The sequence below is a fragment of the Ambystoma mexicanum genome, chromosome 3q (genome assembly GCF_040938575.1).
Source record: "Ambystoma mexicanum isolate Mex_15411 chromosome 3q, UKY_AmexF1_1, whole genome shotgun sequence".
Taxonomy (NCBI): domain Eukaryota; kingdom Metazoa; phylum Chordata; class Amphibia; order Caudata; family Ambystomatidae; genus Ambystoma; species Ambystoma mexicanum.
In genome coordinates this window covers 1,095,379,917-1,095,401,336 of record NC_090926.1, presented here as the reverse complement: position 1 = coordinate 1,095,401,336, position 21,420 = coordinate 1,095,379,917, and the positions used below count along the sequence as shown (strand labels likewise).

General features: G+C 47.8%; 1 protein-coding gene across 1 annotated transcript in view; it reads left to right on the top strand.

Moving 5' to 3' along the window:
- The window catches only part of LOC138447638 (pre-B-cell leukemia transcription factor 1-like), a 345,584-nt gene extending 327,082 nt beyond the window's left edge, over positions 1-18,502 (top strand). Inside the window, exon 9 of the mRNA XM_069603845.1 lies at positions 17,815-18,502. Coding sequence (XP_069459946.1) covers positions 17,815-17,907 — 93 coding nt within the window. The 3' untranslated portion in view covers positions 17,908-18,502. The remainder of the gene's footprint in view (positions 1-17,814) is intronic.
- The last annotated feature ends 2,918 nt before the right edge of the window (positions 18,503-21,420 follow it).

Here is a 21,420-nt window from a genome sequence, read left to right as displayed (position 1 = left end):
GTCACTTTATACGTGGTTCTGGTTATGTTCTTTGATTTTGTTGAATTAAATAGCAAGCTCTCATTCGTTCTTTCATTCAGATCTGGGCTTGTGGTCTATTCAGTTAAATTGGACTGGATACTTGTGGTCCCTGTAGTTCCTCTCCCCACCCCTTTTAGATGGGCAGCCCAGATCAGATATTCCCTAATATATCCCTAATGAAAACATTAAAACTGCAAACAAAATGGCCATGAAATGTGGGCCACAAGTATGAGTACATTCTAGTGCTATTATTCACATTTTTATCACAACGCAAAGAACAGCTTGACGTCTTCATTGTTGTGGTACCTGTAGTATGGAAAGAAAAGGGTAAAACGATGGGATTGGAAGCTATGGGCTATTAGGAAAAACAGGGTAAGTAGTGGGGAGGTAAAGGGAGATTTTAATTTGAGAAGCTCATGCCTGTTACTCTTTCACATGCACTTATGTGGTCAGCATGAAGCTACATAATCTGAGGTAGATGTGTTGGTTTACTCTTGCAAATTAACAGTGGGGGGGTCCTGGGAGTCCCGCTGCCAGACATTAGTCCTGGTTACGAGGGACTTACCCAGAGCCTTTTGCTCACTATCTCTCACAGAGAAGAAATATCCCAAACATATCAGTCTTTGTCCTGCTCTGGGGCAGTCCAGCACCGAAATGCTAGGTAATTCTCCTCTGAACAAGAGTACCAACAGAAACCCCAGACACATGTTTTGGTCTGGTTGGACCTCATCAGTAGGGTGGATCTGTGGCTCTCTAAGAATATTGAGCAAGGGGTCCGCGTCTGGATTCCCCTAGTAACTTAGGGTGAGACCCAAAGTTAATTAAATATGCAAATTAACAAGGGGTGGGGGGTCCTTGGAGTCCCTCTGCCAGACATTAGTCCTGGTTACGAGAGACTTACCCAGAGTCTTTAGCTCACTATCTTTCACAGAGAAGAAATATCCCAAACTTATCAGTCTTTGTCCTGCCCTGGGGCAGTCCAGCACCGAAATGCTAGGCAATTCTCCTCTGAACGTGTCTGGCAGTGGGACTCCCAGGACCCCCCTTGTTAATTTGGTTTACTCTTGGCCATCTGTTACTGAATTGCGCGGGTCCCTGCACATTTCTGAGAGGTGTATCCAATATCGGAGCCTTTCACTACGAGTGGGGTGGAAACAACTTTGTAGGGCCCGTAGAACCCGGCATTGTTACTTTCTCACAAAGCTTCTGACATACACTAGCTCCCCCGGCAATAGGCATTGGGCGAGTGCTGGGTACGTTTGTGGAGCTGTTGAGGTCTGTGCCTCCTCTGTGTGGTGGTGTTTGTCTTGAGACGCACCTTACTGCTCATGTTCATTGTGTTAGGTATTGCTTGAACTCTTCTCCCAGAATTGCTGCTGCTTTAGGGGCATCTGATGCCATCCTTATAGGGGAGATGGGTGTTTGCATGCGTCTGTCAGTCACTATTTCATGAGGGGAGAGGTGGTCGTCTTTACTGGGCTGTGTGTGCAAATGGAACAGAGCCGGGGTAGGCAATCCACCCAGTTCTTTTCGAGGGTGTTGCACAATTTGGAGAGCCTCCTCTTTAGCAGGCAGTTTGTATTCCATTTACCACTCACAGGCAAATGGTATGGTGGAACGAATATACAGTGTGTTATGCCTAATGGTGCTGTGATCTCTTAGAAGAGCTCATTGAAGAAGTGTGTGCCATGATCTGACCTTAAAACGTCACACACAGACCCCATTGGAGTGAAAAACCACTCGTACAAGGAATTTTGCGGCACACTTGGCATCTAGGTGGGTTCAGGGACCTGCTTCAACCCACCTTGAAAAAGGGCACACCACCACAATCTGGTATCTAGCTCCATTACACCCCCCCCCCACCCCCCATGTCTTCATAGTCAATATGCAGCTCTCGAAATGGTCTGAGGGGCGGGGCAATGTCCTGAGTGGCATTCCTGTTCTAAACACTTGGCAGGTGGTGCATCAAAAGACCATCGTTGAGGTGTTTCTGTAGATTGGGAATGAACCAGTCTTCCTGAATATCTGCTACAGTTGTTTGGAGCTATGGGAAGGGTAATGCAATTGCTCAAACTGGGAGTAGTAATTCCACGGCCATCACTACCTTCCCTGTGCTTTGTTGTCTCCATAAGAGATCAGTTGGATTGCATGCCCCCACGTTTGAGCAATGTGTCTTGCTCTACTGGCGGTGCCCTATGCTTTAGCTCGATTATTTGGACTATTGGTAGGGCTGTGCACGCGTCTGTTCCTGGTCGCGTGGTTCCTGTGGTCCCAACATATTTGGCAGATGTGCGCACTGGGAGATATGCTGCAGCTTTTGCTCAGTATTGTGGCTATGCTGCGCATTGGACAACCGCCACCACAGATGGTTCTGTGAGGGCGGAAATCAGTGTGTTGGGCAGGGCGACATGTTGTACTGATAAGCCATCTGCCTGCCTGAAGACCCTCCTTCTCCAGCATCAAAGACCTACATGCGCTGCTGTGTTGACGTAAGCAGAGTCTGAATAAATGATGACGGAACACCCCTTCAACGCCTGGTGGGTTTCATTGAATGCTACAAGTTCTGCTGCCGAGTAATGCATTGCTATTTTATTTCTATCGCGCTCATACACGTGTTTCAGAGTGCGACAAGGCAAGGGAGGGGAAACAGGAGAAATAAAACCACAATCTTACTAGGCCCAGTCACATTGAGAACCCGCAAGTGCATGGGAGAGGGGGAGAGGGGGAGGGGAAGAGTGCAGGGAAGGGGGGAGAAGTTGACGGGGCAGAGCAAAAGAACAGAAATAAATAATAAAAGCAAACAAATAAGTGGTAGTGCAGCCAGCAAGTGCTGAGTTTAGGGAAGCAGACAGGGTAGGTCAGAAATGTGCGAGCAAGGAAGAGGGGGGACTGTATGGGTACAGATACAGACCCCGGTGCAAGGGGTGGCCCGGAGGCAGTAAGGGGGAGGGGGGTGGCAGGGTGAGCAGGTACCTGGGCCTGGAGGACAGAGGGTCGCCAGGTGAACGCTGCCAAGTGAACAGATCAGCAGGAGAGACTGGTGCAAAGGCAGAAGAAAAGATGAAGGTCTTGAGGTGCTTCCGAAAGTTTTAGTGGCAGGGAGGCTGTTCCAGAGGGAGGCCGAAGACAGATATCTACCCCCTGCTTATTTCTTTGAAAAACGACTGACCCTGAGGGAGTTGGGGGAGCGAAGAGCTCCAGACCAGGAAGTTATTTGCAGATGGATAGCTGAAGGTATTTTGGACCCAGGCCCCAGAAAGCCTTATGGACAATGCAGAGGGGTTTGAATGTAATCCTTGCATCCACTGGGAGCCAATGGAGAGATTTCAGAGCTGGAGAGAGACAATCCCAGGGCTTGAGGCCAAGGACAAGTCTTGCAGTCCTGTTCTGGATGAGTTGCAGAGGGCGGAGAGTAGAGGCAGGTAAATTTAGAAAGAGGTTGTTAGAGTAGTCCAACCTAGAGAGAACTAGAGCTTGGGAGTCAATGAGCTTCTGGGGGAAGGAGAGGAAAGGGAGAGTACCTCTGAGGTGCAGTAGGAAGTTAAACTTTTTAGAGACATCAGAAATGTGTACAGAGAAGGAAAGTGTGGAATCAAAGATGACGCTGAGATTCTTAGCAGTGCAAGTGGGGGTAGGATGAGGGCCAGGGGAGGCTGGCCAGAGTGGGGGAAAGGATGGGGAAGATGTGCCGTTGAGGAGGATCTGTCTTGCTGGCATTCAGACAAAGATCATTGGTGGAACACCAATCTTGAATGGCAAGAAGGCAATCGGAGATGAAAGAGGGGGAGGAGCTGGCTGAGGGCAGCCTGAAAATGAGTTGTCAGCGCAGCACTGGAAATTTGAGCAGAAAATGGCAATGCAGTGGGCGAGAGTTGCCAGGTATTTGTTGAAAAGCCAGGGCGAGAGGTTGGATCCCTGGGGAACACCACAAGTAGAGAGGAAGATAGATGATAGGAAGGACCCCAGTTGGATCTGGGAGGGTTGATCAGAGACGAAAGGTCAGCCATGTGAGAGGCTGATCAGTGATACGCAGGTTATCGCGCAGATGGTTGAGCAGGATGGTATGGTTGACCGTGCCAAAGGCAGAAGAGAGATCAAGTAGGATGAGGATAGAGTGAGTGTCTGAATCCAGGTTGGAGAGCAGATCTTCATGGATGTTCAGGAGAGCAGTTTCCATGCTTCTGGCTGCTCTGAAGCCAAACTGGTGGTTGTGGAGACAGCCAACAGAATCCGAATGAAGGTTAAGCTGGGAGATGGGCAGCTGTTCCAGGAGTTTGCCCAGAAAGGGAGTAATGGAAATTGGGCGATAGTTAGCAGGACAGGAAGGATCAGCTGTGGGTTTCTTCAGAAAATGTACAGTGGAGTTCTTCAGGGAGGAGGGGAAGGATCCGGAGGCAAAGGAATGGTTGCAGAAATCGGCGAGGGCATCAATGTGGTCATTGATGGTTTTAGAGGAATGGGGGATGAACCTGTTTTGACAAGGCTGTCATAGATCAGACTTGTCTAGCGACCTCATCAGGGGAGAAAAGAGGAAAGGACGAGAAGGGGGATGGTGGGTGACTGAAGGAGGGTCAGTAAGTACAGATGGTGAGGGGAGCGTACGGGGTGGGGATGAGGGTGGACAGGATGTCCTGAGTTTTTGAGATAAAATGGGAGGCAAGGGCATTGCAAAGAGCCTGGGAGGCAACAGGAGGGGTAGAGACTGCAGCAGGGTTGGCCAGCTCCTGGCAGATTTTAAAGAGGTTGGGCGAGTTTTTAGATGCTGCCGAGACATGGGCTTGGATGTGGAGACTGTTCTTGGTGAAGACAGAGTCAGTATTTCCTTTGGAGCAGGTGACAGGCCAGTTTATCGGAGGATGAGAAGGAAATCCTCCATTTCCTCTAAGCCTCCCTACACCTGCGTTTAAGTGTAGCTAGGTCGGAGTCATACCAAGAATTGCACTTGTCTTTGGACTTCCAACGGATCCTCATGACAGGGGCAAGAGCATCAAGAGTGTCACCAATAGAAGAATGGAGAAGGGACAGGACTGAGTCAGCCAGAGGGGGAGAGAAGGTGGCAGCGAAAGCCTCAACTGACACACGCTTTATGGGACGGATATCTGAGAATATAGGTGGCAGTGTTGGGGCAGGCTTGGCGGGGAAGAGTGAGATGAGATGATAGGAGGCAATGGTCACTCCAGGAGAGTGCAGTAGTTGGAACGCTAGAGAGGGGGAGGCCAGAGGAGATTAAGACATCAATTGTGTGACCTGCAGAACGCGTAGGGCCAGAGGGAGGGAGGGGGGAGGGAAGGGGAGGAGAGACATTTGAAGGAGGGGAAGATCTGAGTGGGACTGATAGTGGCAGGAAGATCAAGGCTACACCACCTCCAGGCTGTGTGGATTTGGGGGCGGAGTGGATTTTATAGACTTTAGGGAGGAGAGCGTCAAAGCTTGTGACAGAGCTGGCTGTGAACCATGTCTCAGTGAGACTGGGGACATCAAGGTCCAGTTGTTCGAGAAGGTGGCAGATGTCAGAGGAGTGTTTGACAGCGATGCGAGAGTGGCAAGGTGAAGGTTGCCAGCCTTAAAGACATTCCAGGGAGGGGTACAGATCAGAGGTATGCCCTGCAGAGTGGTGGAGGTAGCCTGAAATGGGCCAGAGGTGTAGGGAGGAGTGGGCAAGGTAGCCGAGGAATGAGGAAGGGACAGCTGGAGTTCAAAGGAAGTTGATGAGGCGAGGGAAGCGCCCATCAAGGAGGAGGAGATTAGCCTGAGGACCTTGGACCAGGACAGTGCCGTTTAGATAGACATTAACGATGACTCTGGAGGAGTGGAAGGAATCTGAGGATTTCTCAATGAGTGCCACTGTTGATGGGAGAGGAGACAGGACGGAGCACAGCGATCATATGCGGGGTCCAAAGATCAGGCGAAGGAACAACAAAGAGGATGTCTGTGAGGGTCTGTCTGGAAGAGGTGCTGGAATAGGTATCAGCAATAGGGAGACCAGGGTTAGAGGCCAAGATATCCTTACCAGACTCGGTGAAAAGGGAAGGATAATTGATAGCGAAGCAGTTGGAATAGATGGGAGAGACAAAGTGCCATGGGAGGGAAGGTAGAGAGGCGAAGGCGGAGTATGCAAGTGCAGCGGTATGAAACAGTCACTGGGCTAGTAGGTTACAATCAATGGGCAAAGTTAAATGCAAAATACACCAAGTTCGACTTTCCAGTTAAAAGCAAAATATACCAAGTTTGACTTTCCAGTTACATATAAGGCCATGTTGATACGAAATGTAGTCGGTAAAATGGAAAGGTGAGTACAGAAAGACTTCAGAGGGTGAGCTGAGAGTAAAGGCAGGTGTGAGAAGGCAACTAACCCATGCTGGGTGAGGTAGGAGAGTCATGGTAGTCTAGCGAAAGCAAACTGAGGGTTGTGCGGTGGTAGAAGTCTCATGGCACGCGGACAGGAAGCAGATGGGGGGGGGGGTGGGGAGGGGCCTTTGTGTGGGCCTTCAGTGATTGGGACCTCCTGGCTGCAGCTATTTGCCTATCTAGGCCTGGCAGCCAATGGAGGTGGGAGTCAGGCCAGACCAGGTGGACCACAATGAACAAAGTACGGCCATCTTTGAGGGGCCAGGAACACACCTGCAAAGTAATGCACAGTAGTAGTGAAATGAGCCAAAAAAACACACAGAAAAGGGTCCAAGTAAGAAAACAGCTGATCTTCAGCAAGCGCCGTGCCCCCAGTAGCAGAGGTGGTTTTCCAAACCTTGCAGTCAAAATGTGAATCGCTGTCAAATTTGATTTCTTACCCCTGCAAGGTCCAGGAGTAACCCAGATGCTTGGAGAGCAGGGTGAAGGCAGGACAGCATCAAACAGGTTCGAAATTGAGCTATGAGGAAGCAGAAGGTGAAAAGGAGCCCTCTGGGAGGACAGTAGTAGTCTGTGCCTGCTCTCGGCTGCAGCTGTTGGCCTTTCTTGGCCTGGCAGGCAATGGAGGTGGGAGTCGGGCCAGACCAGGTGGAGAGGCAGTCCCAAAGAACAAAGTACGGCATCTTTGAGGGGCCAGCAACACACATGCAAAGGAATGCACAGTAGTAGTGGAATGAGCCACAAAAACACACAGAAAAGGGTCCAAGTAAGAAAACAGCTGATCTTCAGCAATCGCTGTGCCCCCATTAGCAGAGGTGGATTTCCAAACCTCGTAGTCAAAACAATATGCAAGTTGCTGTAAAATACTGAAATTCTGATTTCTTACCCCTGCAAGGTCCAGGAGAAATCCAGATGCTTGGAGAGCAGGGTGAAGGCAGGACAGCGTCAGAACAGGCTCAGAATTGAGCTATGAGGAAGCAGAAAGTGAGCATGGGTAACCTTTTCATTACAAGTTTCTCATATTCATGTTCCTCCTGGCTTACTACTGCAGCTCCAACATGCATCTGCCCTGTATTCTGGTCAATTGACGCTGACCCGTCAAATATTTCTCCTTCCTCCAGGGGGCTGTCTTTAGCAGTGGGAATATCGTCCCCTTTGACTTCATAAATTGCAGTCATGCTGTTGCAAATCTTGGGCGGTGCATGGTTGTGTGAGGAACGTGGCTGGGTTCACTGTTGTACACCTTACAACGTAAATGTGTGGGCTGGACAGTATGATCTCGTAGACAGATGCCCGCTGGTTGGTGAGATTGGATGTTGAGTGATCCAAGATGGCAAATAATGAATGCTCTACATATAGCATTAGTGAGAACCCCATCACAATTGTGGAACAGTTGTCGTTCGCAGAGGCCGCTGCAGCAAGAGCCTATTTGCATGCAAACTGCCCCTGCATTACAGAGTCGAGTGTGCCACTGTAATAGGCCAGAGGCTTGTGGCCCATTGTGCTCTTTCTTTTGTGTCAGTACTGCTCTCATGAGTGTGCCATTTCAGTGCAAGAAAATGTAAAATTGTTGCGTGTAATCTTGGGTGGCAAGAATGACTGCAGTGAATATTGCTTGCTTTAAATCATTGAAACTCTCTCGATCATCTCTGGAGTCAATCTATTGTGTTTCTTTCTTTGTGCTTCCTTGAGGTCTTGCAAGAGTGGCCTTGTGTAATGCGGCATAGTCAAGAATCCATGCCCTCGAAATATTGCACAGTCTTAAGGATTTCTACATGTCTTTCCCTGGGAGAGGCTTGGGAGTGGCACACTGTTGCTGCCCTGTCTGGAATGATCCTTTTCCCCATCCTTAGATAAGTTGCCCTAGATAGAGCACTTCCAGTTGGCAGTACTGGAGCTTTGCCTTGTCTACTTTGTACCCCTTTTGTGCTAGCAGTTGCAATAGTGCAATGGAGTCCCTTCTACATCTTGGCTCACTGTCACTCCACACTAGTAAATCATCCACTTATTGAATTATTGTGCTGGGCACCTGAATGTTACTCAAGTATTCGTGCAGTATCCTGTTAAATATACTGGGCCTTTCGCAGTACCCTTGAGGCAAATGAGTATGTTGGTAGCGCTTTCCGCCCAGGGTAAATGCTGTGAGGTACTGCAAGTCAGGGTGCAGGGGCACTGAGAAAAGGGCATTCTTCAAGTCTACAACAGTGAAATGGGTTGCTTCTTTGGGGATGCCGCACAAAATGAACGCCGGGTTGGGAACTGGTGGGAACTCCTTCTGTACTATGTTATTAAGGGGCTGGAGGTCCTGGATCATCCTCAAACTGCCCCTGTTGCCTTTTTAATGGGGTAATTGGCTGTGTTGCATGGTGAGGTGGAGGGTACTATGATCCCTTGGTGTAGCAGTCTGTATTGTTTCCCAGATCCTTTCACGGATTCTCTATACAATGGGTATTGCTTCACTCGGGGGAGTACTGCCCTGCACTTGAGTGTGATTCTTACAGAGGTCACTTCTTTTCATACCTACATCGTGTGGGTTGGTTGTCCAGAAGTGTGTAGGAATGTGCTGCAAGTCTGCCTGGCTGACTGGGGGTGGTGAGACCACAGCAATGAGAGCGCTTTGAATTCTCCCAGAGTATGCACATTTTGAGGATGAGCTCTCCGTCATTGTTGTCTTCAAAAAGTTCTGCTTCAGTTAATTCCTTGAAGGGCACAGTGGGATCTATGCATAACATGGTGCGCCATTGGCAGCCATGTGGGTCAGTCTCTAACACCACAATTCTTTTTGCTGACACTACTAGGCTTCTAAGTCTTGGGACAGTATCATTTCTGCAACTATTTCTGGGGTCACCACCGGTCAAAAGATGAAATCAGTAGGGACACTTCAGAAGGTTGTGGTGTTCTGGGGCACTGCTTGTGCTAGCACTTTAATGCCATAGATGAACATGACGGGAGTCACTGGAATTCCTGTACTGCTACATCACATGCCACGGCGTGTATCATAAGCATTGCTCATATTGAACACATGCCAGTCGTGGCGCAGACAATACCTCCATTTATCAATGAGATTGTTATGTTCGACTTTCTTAGCAGATCCCTACCGAGCAGGTTGACAGCAGAACTCTCAGACTACAGCAGCGGGGCCCTCACGACCTTCCCTCCTATTTTTACATCTGAATCTTTTGTGTAAGGAACCGTTGAAACGGCCCCAGAGAATCCCTGTGCCGAGAGCTTTTCCTGATAGCGGGAAGTCACCTTCACTGATGCATGACTTTTCTGCTCCTGAGTCCACCATAATGATGAATTGTTTGTTCTCTAGCTCTACCAAACGGTTCCTCTTCTGGATTTTGGGTCATCGACAGGACAGGACACCCAAGTGCTCTGTGGGCGTCCTAGTCGTGGAATGCATCTGTCCCAGGAACGAGTAAGGATTTCCCCCTACCACTGTAGCACCTTGGAATGGGCTGTGGTGCCATTAGTCACCTGCCAAAAGCATTCCTTTTCTGTACTTGCTGTGAGTTAGAACGTGGCTGGTAATGCTGTACTGCCTGTTGTGGGGGGGCAGAGGCCTAGGGATCTGTGGTGGTAACTACGTGTAGGCCTCATTCTGGTGGCGTAACCCTTGGAGGCTCCCTTGGTTGCTGTTGCTGATTGTAATTGTAACCTACTCCTCCCTGCCTACTCGACACTTTCTTGAGAAATGCCCTCATCTCCCGCACGTCCAACACTGCCCTGAACCCCCTCCTTGGTCCTGGACCACCAAAATGCCCCCCCTCTTGACCCCTAAAACCCACCTCGTCCTTGTGGTTGTCCTCCTTACCACTAGGGTCCAGAGAATTGTTGGCTGCCCCTTTTCTCCTTCAGTCCACACTGCTGCTATTCTTGCCTGTGTCACACTAGAGGTGTGCCCTGCCCCCCCCCCCCCTTCTGTTTGTTGTGGCATTGGCCCTGTCGATACCGCAGCTACTTTCACTAGTTTATTTTGGACTAGTTTTGCTTCCTCAACCTGTCCTTTGAATCTTTTCCATTCCATCCTTCTTGTGCTCTTTTATTCTCCTGCAATGGTGATCTATGAGGCTTTGAAGCCCGGGCCACCCCTTTGCTTCTACCCCTGCTATCTTGTCAAGTGCTTTCTGTACTTCTTTAGGCAGGTCCCGCTTTACTATAAAATAGAAAAGTGATGTTGACTGGTCCCAGGTGCTGCCCTTTCTGCTCTCCACATCTCTTGGACCCGGAGAACGTACTAGGCGGCGTTTTAATCATCCCCCATTGTGCATTGATTTGATTGGAAATCTGGAGTATCAGAAACGTTTGCCAATGCGCATACCATACCTGTGCTCTAATTTTGTTAAATAATTCCTCATCATTGCTCAACTTCACTCTTGGGTACCCATGCTGTGACCCGCACTGATTCTGCCTGGTCCCCAACTGCAGCCACTAACAGGCTATTGATATCTTCTATGCCTAAGGGCACACCCGCTGTGTTCTTTTCAAACCGCTGTGAGTTCTGCCGAGGGCCTCGAGGTTATTCTTATCCATTTTTGCCCTGGGTTCATAGTGAGGCCTCCCTGCACCCTTGTGTATCAGTTGAATCTGCATTTTCATCTCTCCTTTTCCACCCTTGGTTGCACTTCTCTTTTTCCGTGCAAATCTTTCCCTTAACCTTCCGTCCCTCATACTTTCTAACCTTGGGGTGGGCTGTGGTGCTTGCTCGGCGTCCCAGTCTCCCTCTTCTTCAATCTCATCAAAATCACTCGAATACTAGTCTCCTCTGTGGGACCTCACGTTCTCATACCCCAGTCTGTCTGTTCTCCGTCACACTCTGTGAACAGTCCTTATGGGCAAGCTGTCTATCCTAAATCACCCAATTTCCACTCATCCCCCACTGGTTGTACTGGTGTCTCTATGGGGGGGGACGGTAGTGTCTACCATGGTCACATTGCATGCTGCTCTCAGCCTAGCTAGTTCTGTTTGTGTGGATGCTACTGGCATTTCCATGTCTCTAGTGCTCCCCCCTTTGCTTGTCTCCTCCTCCTTGCTACTGTCGTGTGTTGCCCCCTCCTTCTTAGGATCCTCTTTCCGCCTACATTTTCCAGAGGTTCAATACTTCCCTTCTTTTCTGCAACGTTCTCCCCCTGTATTTTGCTGTCATGTATGTTAACATATGTTCCAACATGCTTCTGTCAAGAGCCCTGGTCTGGCAATGAGTAGTGCATTCAACTCCACCCATCCTCCCCCCCCAAAATCCCCACTTTAGTCTGTCAGCCATTGGTTATGATACTACTTAGTCTTCTCACAATATAGGGGCAGAGCCTTGCATATGTGGTTTTGCAGCGTTTCCACACCCATTGTCGTGCTTCGTGTGTCTCTTAACCATGGGACTGAGCCTAAGCTTCTGTGTCACTGTTAAACAGTTCCAATAGATATACAGTTCTGGCTTGTTTCTAATATATCCTAAGGCTGTCAAAGTTACACAAAAGCAGAAATCACTATCTCCCTCCCCCCACACGATCTCCTAATAGAGCTTCTTGCACCCACACTTTGCACTCTCCTGATATGCTCACACATGCACACCAAACCTTCCCTTCTGGGCCTCCTCCTTACACTTTTAAAATACACTAACAAAACAAACTAAAATAACAACCACTACTATTCACGAGCTCTCTAATTATGCAGAGCTCCTATATTTTATCCTCCTATTTTTTTCCACACTGTTCAAGAAGCGTGATAGTGACGCCACCATCTCCCCTCACTCGGAGACTCCCTTTTCCTTGTATTCATTTTCCTTAATATCAATGAAAATGTAATAAAGGCAAAAAATCAACACTCCAGACATTTCCCATTCTCCATCACTGCATGCTCACAATCTTCACCCTGCTCCATACACCCAACCCTACTTTATCCCTTGCAGGCTTTATTTGTGTGCGTTCTCCCGAAGACCTCCGTTCACAGGGTTCCACAACCGGCCTGAATCTCTCCTTGGCGCTGCACCACACTCCAAAGAGCAGGTAGGATTCTACAAAAAGACTGCTCCCACAAGGCCACTGAGCGTACTAGTTTTGGGACTGGTCACAGTAGGTGGGTACAGCCCTTCCGGAGAGGCCACCTGAATACCTCTGCAGGTATGTGGGCGATGGGATCGCGTCAGGGGTCACTAAATGAAGGCAAGTCCCTGATGCGCACATGCTAGAATGAATATTTCCCTCTAGGGAAAGAAGCCAGGAGATAGCTTGCAAAGTTTAATTGTACAGAATACAAATCTCTGCAAATCACTCTGCTGTTGAACATTCTGACTCCCGACTGAATGTTGATGCCTTTTTAGAGGCCACAGCGTCACTGATGACATCACATATAGGGTCTAAACCCACACAGCTGATTGGTAAGACATTATACATGATTCTGCTCCATAGGGGATGCCAGGCTACAATTGATCCGTTTCTGTCATCTGTCGATTCCCACGTGGATCAGCGGGGCTAATCTCTCCATGGGGTGAAGGTCAGGTCTCTGATAAATTACATTGTTAAAACTATATTAAAATGCTAAGCCTACTACTACTTCACTATGGCATGCACCTGAGAGGCTCGGGGACTGGTGCCAGGGGTAAGGGGTAATGCTTCCACCCTCGTTTTAATCTATACTTCATCCCTCTCTGCACCTCCTGTTACAAAGGATGTATTTTATGCTGAGTGGTGAAACAGTTGCACATGCTTGGATCTTTTATGGTGACTTGGTATATGCTTGGGGATGGGGGGGGTGTCACTCGCTATCATGGCATGTGGGGGGGTCGGGTCAGTGGTTTAGGCTCTGGCCTGGCTGGGTCCGGGTTGGAGGCATGGGTAGCTGGGTTGTGATGAATTGGCACTGCCAGGAGCCTGGTGTTCTCTCAGCCTTCCAGGGCACATGCCTCCCATGGATACAAAGTATTTGCAACAGTGAAGGGACAAGGGGAAGTGAGCTAACGTGAGAACTGGTCGTGCAGACTCATTGTGCCTTAATGATCTGGGCCTGGTCGAATCCTTCCATGAAGCTTGACTGGCGCAGCGCGGCCATGCAGGTCTAGGCCTCTGCCCTAATTACAAAATGGTGTTTCTTTCTATGCGCCTTCTAAGGTCTATGCATCTATTCCTGTTATATTCCATCCGTGCCAAGTTTCATAGTGCGGTTCTCTCCCCCCTTGTACACTAAACTATTTCATAGGGGATTTGCCTCACCTTAAAGCACCTGGGAGTACAAAAATGGATGAGCATAAAATGATTAAAAGAATGAAAAAATAAAACAGATGAGCAAATTTAGCATCTGCCACCATAACTGTCTTGGTCTGACCACTGCAGTGGTAGCGTTTGGCCTCTTCTCGTTATATTTGAGATTAAGTACACAAGCCCAACAGTGAGTGTGCTTTTGAAACATTCCAATAAAGTCTTGAATATTTTTGTGTCACTAAATCTTAGATCAGAATAAGCCTGGCACATTAGGCAAAATATCAGTCATAACCCCTGAGAAGTCTGTCATGAAATAGCTGTCGGTGTATATAATTAAATTTGGTCACAGGTGTCAACTACTACTGATGTCAGACACAGAGGGGAACTTCATTGTTTTAGACTAGTAACCTTTGTTGTCACTGTAGAAATGGGCATCCCATCCCAATGCTAAGAAATCATTGATAGTAGGTTGTGGTCTTTATGCTAGCTTTGCATCATACTTAAGATCGTAGTGGTCAAGTCACTAGTTTTGACACTCCTCCCTGTGGGCTACAAGAGCCCCTCAACCAACCGTCCTGGGGTAGGCCTGATCTTTCTGGAGTGGGTCCTGGCCTCTGTCATTCCTACACAGGGCTACTCCTCCTTTGATTGCTTGGTCTGCAGGCGCTCTATCGCTCCTGGACTCTTTCTGTGCCCACCATCTAAAGGCTGCCCTCATCCTCTCTGAATGGACCTACCTCTCCTCGTCTCTTCTGGAAGCTACTTCTCAGAGTCCTCAACATCGACCTGGATGTTTCTAATCCCTCTTCTGGGCTTTTCTGAAACCTTTGCAACACTTTCCATTCTGCTCTCTGGCCTGACACACACTGCTGGACGTACTTTGGAAGTTCTCATCACCTCAGCCCTCCCCCTCTCTAACCCTCTCAGCATTCCTCTCTTGGACTGACCATTTTCTACTCTTCTCTCATCAAACTCTCTATCTAAAGCCTCCACATGCCCCCAGCACTGCCTCCTTGGTCATTGGGCCCATGAAGCGTGTGTTAGTGGATGCCTTTGCCTCTGCCTCTACTTTCTCTGCTCCTCCCACTCCTACGGCTGACTCACGCCCTGACGCACAACCCTTTCTAATTTGCATCTTTCTATTTCCAACACCCTGGACATCCTTGCCACTGTCATGAGAATCTGGCTGAAACCTACCTCCAAGTGCAACTCTTGGTATAATTCTGACCTCGCTGTCCTGAAACGAAAGTGCAGGGTGGCTGAGACGAAGTTGAGGGCTTCAGGTGCATCCTCTGGCAAACTGGCCTGTCCAAGAACAGAGCACACATTTAAGCGTGTGTCTCTGCGGCTTCTAACAACACAGCCAAACTCTTTAAAATCTGCAAGGAACTGGCCAATCCTGTTGCAGTCTTTACCACTCCTGTTCCCTCCCAGGCCCTCTGTAGGCTCTGGCCTCTCACTTCTCCTCTAAAACTCAGGACATTCTCTCCCCTATCTCGGCCCCCCTTTGGCCATCTCTTCCTCTCCTTTTGTCCTCTTTCTCGCTGAAAACACCTAACAAGGTTTCTAGATCTATGAAAGTGTTCTCCAAACAGGTGCTGCCTCCAGAACCATCAAGGACCATATTGACACCCTTGCTCGAGCCTTGGCCATTTCTGTAATCACTCTTTAGCCAGTAGAACTTCCCCTCTCACCTCAAGCACTCCCTTGTGCAGCCCCTCCTCAAGAAGCTGTCTGCTGGTCCTACCTGCCCGGCAAAATATTGCTCAATCTCCTCCAACCCTTTCCTGGAAAAACTCTTGGAAAAGCTGTCTATCTCTCAGCTCGCTCTCCATTCAATCTGTTGGTTGTCTTAGTCTGGCTTCGGTCAGAGGGACGGACATTGCTCTCCTGAACACCCGTGAAGATCTGCTCTCTAACCTCGATTACAGCATTCCTTCTGTCCTCATCCTCCTTGGGTTTTTTTTTCCTCTGCTTTCGACACGGTCAACCACGCCATCCTGGTCAATCGACTCCGAGAACCTGGGCATCATGGATCACGTTCCTTTTGGACTGCCCCTCCCAGGCCCAACTTGTTCACTTTCTCTCCACCCCTGCCATTCCCCATGGCTCTATGCTCTCACCCTGATTTTTCAACCTCTAATGTTCCCCTTTGGCCCACCTTCTCTAACTTTCAGGGTTAGTTGGACGGCATTTGGCTTTTCTTCGGGCTCCCCTCAGCTGCCTCTCTTCTCTAGCTCATTCCTGACTGTCTATCCACGATTCAGGATTGGTGCGCCTCCCAGGATCTCTGCCTAAAGGCCAGTAAAACAGAGACCCTTCTCATTGGAACCCCTGCTCCCGCTTTCCCCTCTCTGGCTGCCCACCTTGGGCCCTCTTCCTTAGACTACCTGCGAGACAAACTTGGTGGCATCTTCGACTCCACTCTGTGCTCTCCTCACGTTCTCGGACGTCGCCAAGAAGTTGCACTACCAGCTGCACATCTCAAAGGGACTCTTCCCTTTCTCACTTTCCCCCACAAGCTCACCGTCTCCAGAGCTCCCTGGTTCTCTCTAGGCTGGACTAGTGCAACAGCCTCTTTCTCTATCTGCCTTCGTCTATTCTCTGCCCTCTGCAATACATCTACAACAAGACTGCAAGACTTATCGATGGCCTCCAGCCCAGGGACTGTATCTCTCAAGCCCTGAACTCTCTCCACTGGCTCCCGGTGGCTGCAAGGATCAAGTTCAAGACCCTTTGCATTGTCCACAAGGCTTTCTGGGGTTGGGGCCCGCACTACATCCAATGCTCTCTTCCAAAATACCTTCCTTCTGGAGTCCTCCGCTCAGCTACTGCCAACTCTCTAAGGGTTAGATGATTCTCCAGGCAGAGAGTGGGGGGGGGTAGATCTCTCCCTTCTGCAGGTGCCTCCCTGCCCCTCAAACTTGAGCCAGACAACCTTTCCGGAAGCAGATCAAAACTTTCTCCTGTGCCTTTTCTCCCTCCCCTGCTGACCTACTTGAGTTGTCTGCTGTACAGACTGGTTGCTTGCATAACCTCCGTCTCACTGGGTACTAGGCTCTTTCTTGATCAGTCACCCTTGCACTGCCTCCGTGCCTGCCACGCACGTGGGGGCTTTAACTGTAACCCTACAGTCCCCTGTTCTCCCTGCACTAACCAGAGCCGCGTTGCACTTACTCAGAACATTGCTGCCCTGTTTTGCCCACCCCACTCCCTTGCACTCCCCCAACCCCCACCTACTCTCTCCTGCCTTTCCTCTTGCATTCTCGTTTGCGCACGATCTGAATGACACAAGGCCTAGTAAGATTGTCTTGTCCTCCCTCTATCTTCCCTCCCTTGTCTTGTTGTGACTAGAAACACTTGTGTACAGGTGTTATAAATGACTTATTATTATGTATTGGTAAGAATCAGGATGCATAGCAGGAAAATGCCTGTGACCTTTTTCACTCTAGCTTTTCTTTGTTGACAATCTGGCAATATAATGGCCGCTGGTGGTGTGCTTGGCTCCATGGATGCCGAGTTTCTGGGCCACTTACATTCTGAGTGCCATCAAAGTGAGCTGTAGCTTTGCTCTTTTTGTCTATCCGATGTTTCTTTTAAACCCCTTGGTGGTATAGATCTCTGCATATAATAGCTGAAGCATTTGCGCCCCCCAACGAGTGCAATATGATGCATTAAATTGTCCCGAACAAAGCAGGGCCCTTTCCGAAGGACTCAAATCACTTAATGCCCAACAGTGTCACTGCCAGGGATGTTTAAGGTCTTTAGCACCCGCTAAGCGTGAGCAAGCAATATAGGACAACGTCCTTGATGTGCCATATTTCCATGATAACGCAGCACTGAGTTGGGAGTTGCAGAGGACAGAATGGTGCTATCAGGCCGCGTTTCGGAAGGTCGTGGTGCCTAGAAGTCCAATAATTCTATTTGGCTGGGCCATGATCAACGTTCTGAAACTAAACATCTGAAGGTTTTTGGCGATTAGAATTGTAATTAACTAGATTGCCCCTTCAATGTATGTTTGCAAGAACCAACCCTGCTGCCTAAATGGGTCCATTAAAAAAAAAAAAAAAAAAAAAAAAAAAAAAGTTTTTAAAGGAATTGAGTTTCGTACTTGTTTAATTGGTGAATACAGCTCAATGTATTGTAAAAAGCAAAAGATTAAAAGTGTAATTTTATTTCCCCTGCATTTTTTGCATATTAAGATGCTGGGAAAGGTAGGTCCGTTAACATGCATTTCATTTCTTTTCAGGCAAATGGAAGATGGCCTTCCTCCAGCACCCCGTCATCTATCACTTCTCCTGCGGCAGACCTTGGAAGTGTGAACTCTGATGCTTCCAATTAAGAACTTTTACAGCTGACGATCAGAGGAAAGTGGTTATTAGAGTTATGCTGGGAAGCGGAATCTGTCTGGCATAATGGTGGCTTTGAGCGAGTTGTGTAACTTCTTTGCTCGTGAAACAGCTGTGGATGTGGAAATCTGAAGCGAGTGCACCATTACGAATAATGCGAACAGATTTTATTGCTCCTTGCTACACCAGTTTCTTCCAAATCCCATGAAAGACTATGAACTAATACCCCAAATAGAAAAGTATCAGGTAGCCAGCTTCCTACCTCTTCTTCTAGTCCTGAAAAGTCCATCTATTTCCTTAACCAATTGAAACCATTTTTTATCTTTTAGGAGGACTTTATTAGGTGGAATTGTACAGAGAATTTTGTCTTTTCGATTGAAACTATACTCTTGTCTGAAGCAACAGAATGTCATGGATGAAGGCAGTATCCACTGTGTTCCACGTGAACATCTGTCTGCTTACATAAACCAAACTATTGCCACAGTCCTGCCTCATCAGAAATGACATGTCACATCAAGTGTGTATTTATTGTACCGGTCTAACTTTTAAAATTTACTCTATTGTGATTAAACATGACATTTCTTTTTAGCAGTTTTGTACTGGGTCTGGGCTTTGAAAACCCTTTGTGGGAAATGGAAAGGGGTGGGTGAAGAAGGGGTTGTCTACGAGCCTTCATTTTTGAAGGCGATCTTTTTTTGTCAATTTGTCTCTTTATCTACACTCCATATGGAGTTTTGCATCCCATCCAGGTAGATGAAATGCCATTGGGACACATACATACAACTACGAGCAATACAATGTAATACAAATTATGGAAGGCTACAACTCGGATTAAGCAAATATGAAATGGTGGCAACCATTGCATTTAGAGACTATTTGTACATTGCAAATTAAATTGTAAATTATAATGCAATGATTAAGGTAAAGCTGCACTTTTATGATGATTGAACAGGTTGGTACGCTTACATGTTAAAATAAGGGTTTGCACACCAAATATGTCTCGAAATCCTCCCTACCACCTCATTTCTCTGTCTAATGAAATGCAAGTAAGACTGTTCTGTGCCATGTAGACCTTTAGACATGTTAATGGGAAATCTTCTATGTGCTTCTGTTCTTTTCGTATCCTTGCTACACTCACTCAAGTAAAGGACACGATTTAGAATGGTGAAAACATTTGGAAATGAGGACAATTGTCCCTGGTTTCCTCTGTCCGGCTGTTATGGGCTAAGCAGGACTGACAGATAAAGAAGCCTCCATTTAGGTTTAGTGCTGCCCATGCGAGTCGTGTTTAAAAGGTTTGATGATCGGGCTCATGACCCGGGCAAGAATGCAACCACCCATTTGAGAATACATTGCGATTACTGGATAGCCTTTATTTAAATATTCCTGTGTAGTAGTATCGACCCATTCCCCCTCATATTCAGTTACAGATGCTCACAAGTCAGTCCTTCAAGCGTCCACCTTGTGGACTAACAGTTTAACTGTTCTCTTTATTAAGAGGAGCCAGGGTTTAAGTGCACCTCAGCTATTGGGAAGGGTGAGGGAGGTGAAGTGTGTAGTTGGGTTTTATCAGCTGGGATGATGTAATTGAGTGATTTAATCAGGTAATCACAATGTTAGTGGTTCTAAAACTATAAAATATCTTTCACTTGAAGAGTTAGAGTTTTTGGTATTGGATTCCGACCTCTGCGTTTCTACCTCTTCATGGATCTTTCAATGCATTTGTCTACATTATGTTAGAAACATAATACCAAATACAAAGCAGTTCACATTAACACACTTAAAAGTAAATCAAGAAGCTATTGTTCCCTTTAGGGTAGTCTTAATACCAAATTGTACAAAAAAAGAAATCCCCATTCAATCTCCTAAGCTGTACATTACCTTGGTTCACCTTCTCTAACATATAGTCCTGCAGAAGTGCATGCTTGAGGCTAGTCTGGTTCCTTTTTGCTGCCCATGCTTCAAATCCTGTACCACTATCGGCCAACCTCACGGTTTAACAAAATGTGATAACGGGATGCATAGCGGGTCCACGCTTTGTCCATCTCTCCCACTGCTGACATGCATTGTTCCTCTTTTTCTACTAATAGGATCATTTTTTTAAAACACCATAAATGGTTTTTGACTGTTGTGGTGCTCGTATCTCGTTTTTTTATTTGAATAGTTTTTTTGGGGTGTCTGGTTTTTATATCCCTCACGAAAAGCAGCCTGTATTATGTAAAGCAGTCCACCCTCAATCAATACAGGTTGTGTGGGAGACATTAATGGGTTTTCTATTCACAAATCTAAGAAACTTGAACCATCATCTCCAGTACCTTTTTGGTTTTAAAGGAATTTGTATTGTCCCAGAAAGACGAGGATTGGTCTGAAATGCCAGAGCAGTATCATATAGGTCCAGCTCCTATTGAGCATAGTATCCAGTTCAGCAAGGTCTCCTTAGCTCATGCTCTGTCGATACTGTTCTGCTGGAACCGGTCACTCCAAACGCAGTTCTAGTTCTCATTTAAAAGCCCTATGGCTCATTTGGTGGAGAGGAGACTATTACCAGAAGAGTGTCCATCACATTTCCGCATTTTCTTTGCACTAATTACTGAGGATTGTGGGTCTGCTTAGAATAAAATGCTTTGCGTGGAAATTGTGGAGTATTGCACATGATGATTTAGAAGTTAACAAAGGGACGTCGACAGGGCGTGACTGTAATACTATCCCTAGTGTGACGTACCCTGTAAACCTGATCTATCATGCGTCGAGGACCCTCAGATAATTTCTTTCCGCCATTGTATCAAGTTGTTTCGCAGAGCCCGTAGCTGTGAGCTACTTTAGGAGTGAACATCATCCAAACCTCTTGATGATTTCGCTCGCACTAATTCGACGGCTGATCCCCAGGGCATCTTGACTGCTAATTCTGGCTTCCGAAACAGATGTCTGTTCCGATGACAGGCTTTGGCCTACATCTGGCTTCAGCCTAACTAGTAGGGAGTGTGGGTGGGGGACTGATACTTTATTTAGAAAATGCAAACTCCCATTTCCTGCCCCGATTACCTTTTGTCTTGCTGCATCTGTGTCCATCTTCCACTATGGAGCTCACTCCCTTTAAGTGTTGCCCTAAGTGCAACAGAAAATTCCTGTCTATAGTTTGTATGCACTGCCTTCCACATGACCACCTCGAATCCTGTTGCGCTGTGTGCAAGCTCTTTAGGCCCAAGACCCTAAAGGAGCACAGATCCAATCGGTGGCCGGCATACGCCATGTCAGCAGAGTCTGAAACTGCAGCTGGGGTCTTCGAGTTGGGCCACTAAGGCTGAGGCAGCCAAGACTGATTCGGAGCTCATAGACACCGCCGTGGAACAATCCTAGTTCCCACATGCCTGTCCCCAGCCTCGAAAGGCAATTGCAGCGTGCTGTTATGAGGAAGGCCTCTGGTGCCACCAGCCTACATGCACACACTTCCTACGCGTGAACGATCATGGGTACACAGGATATGTTGCACTGGGGATAGTATTACA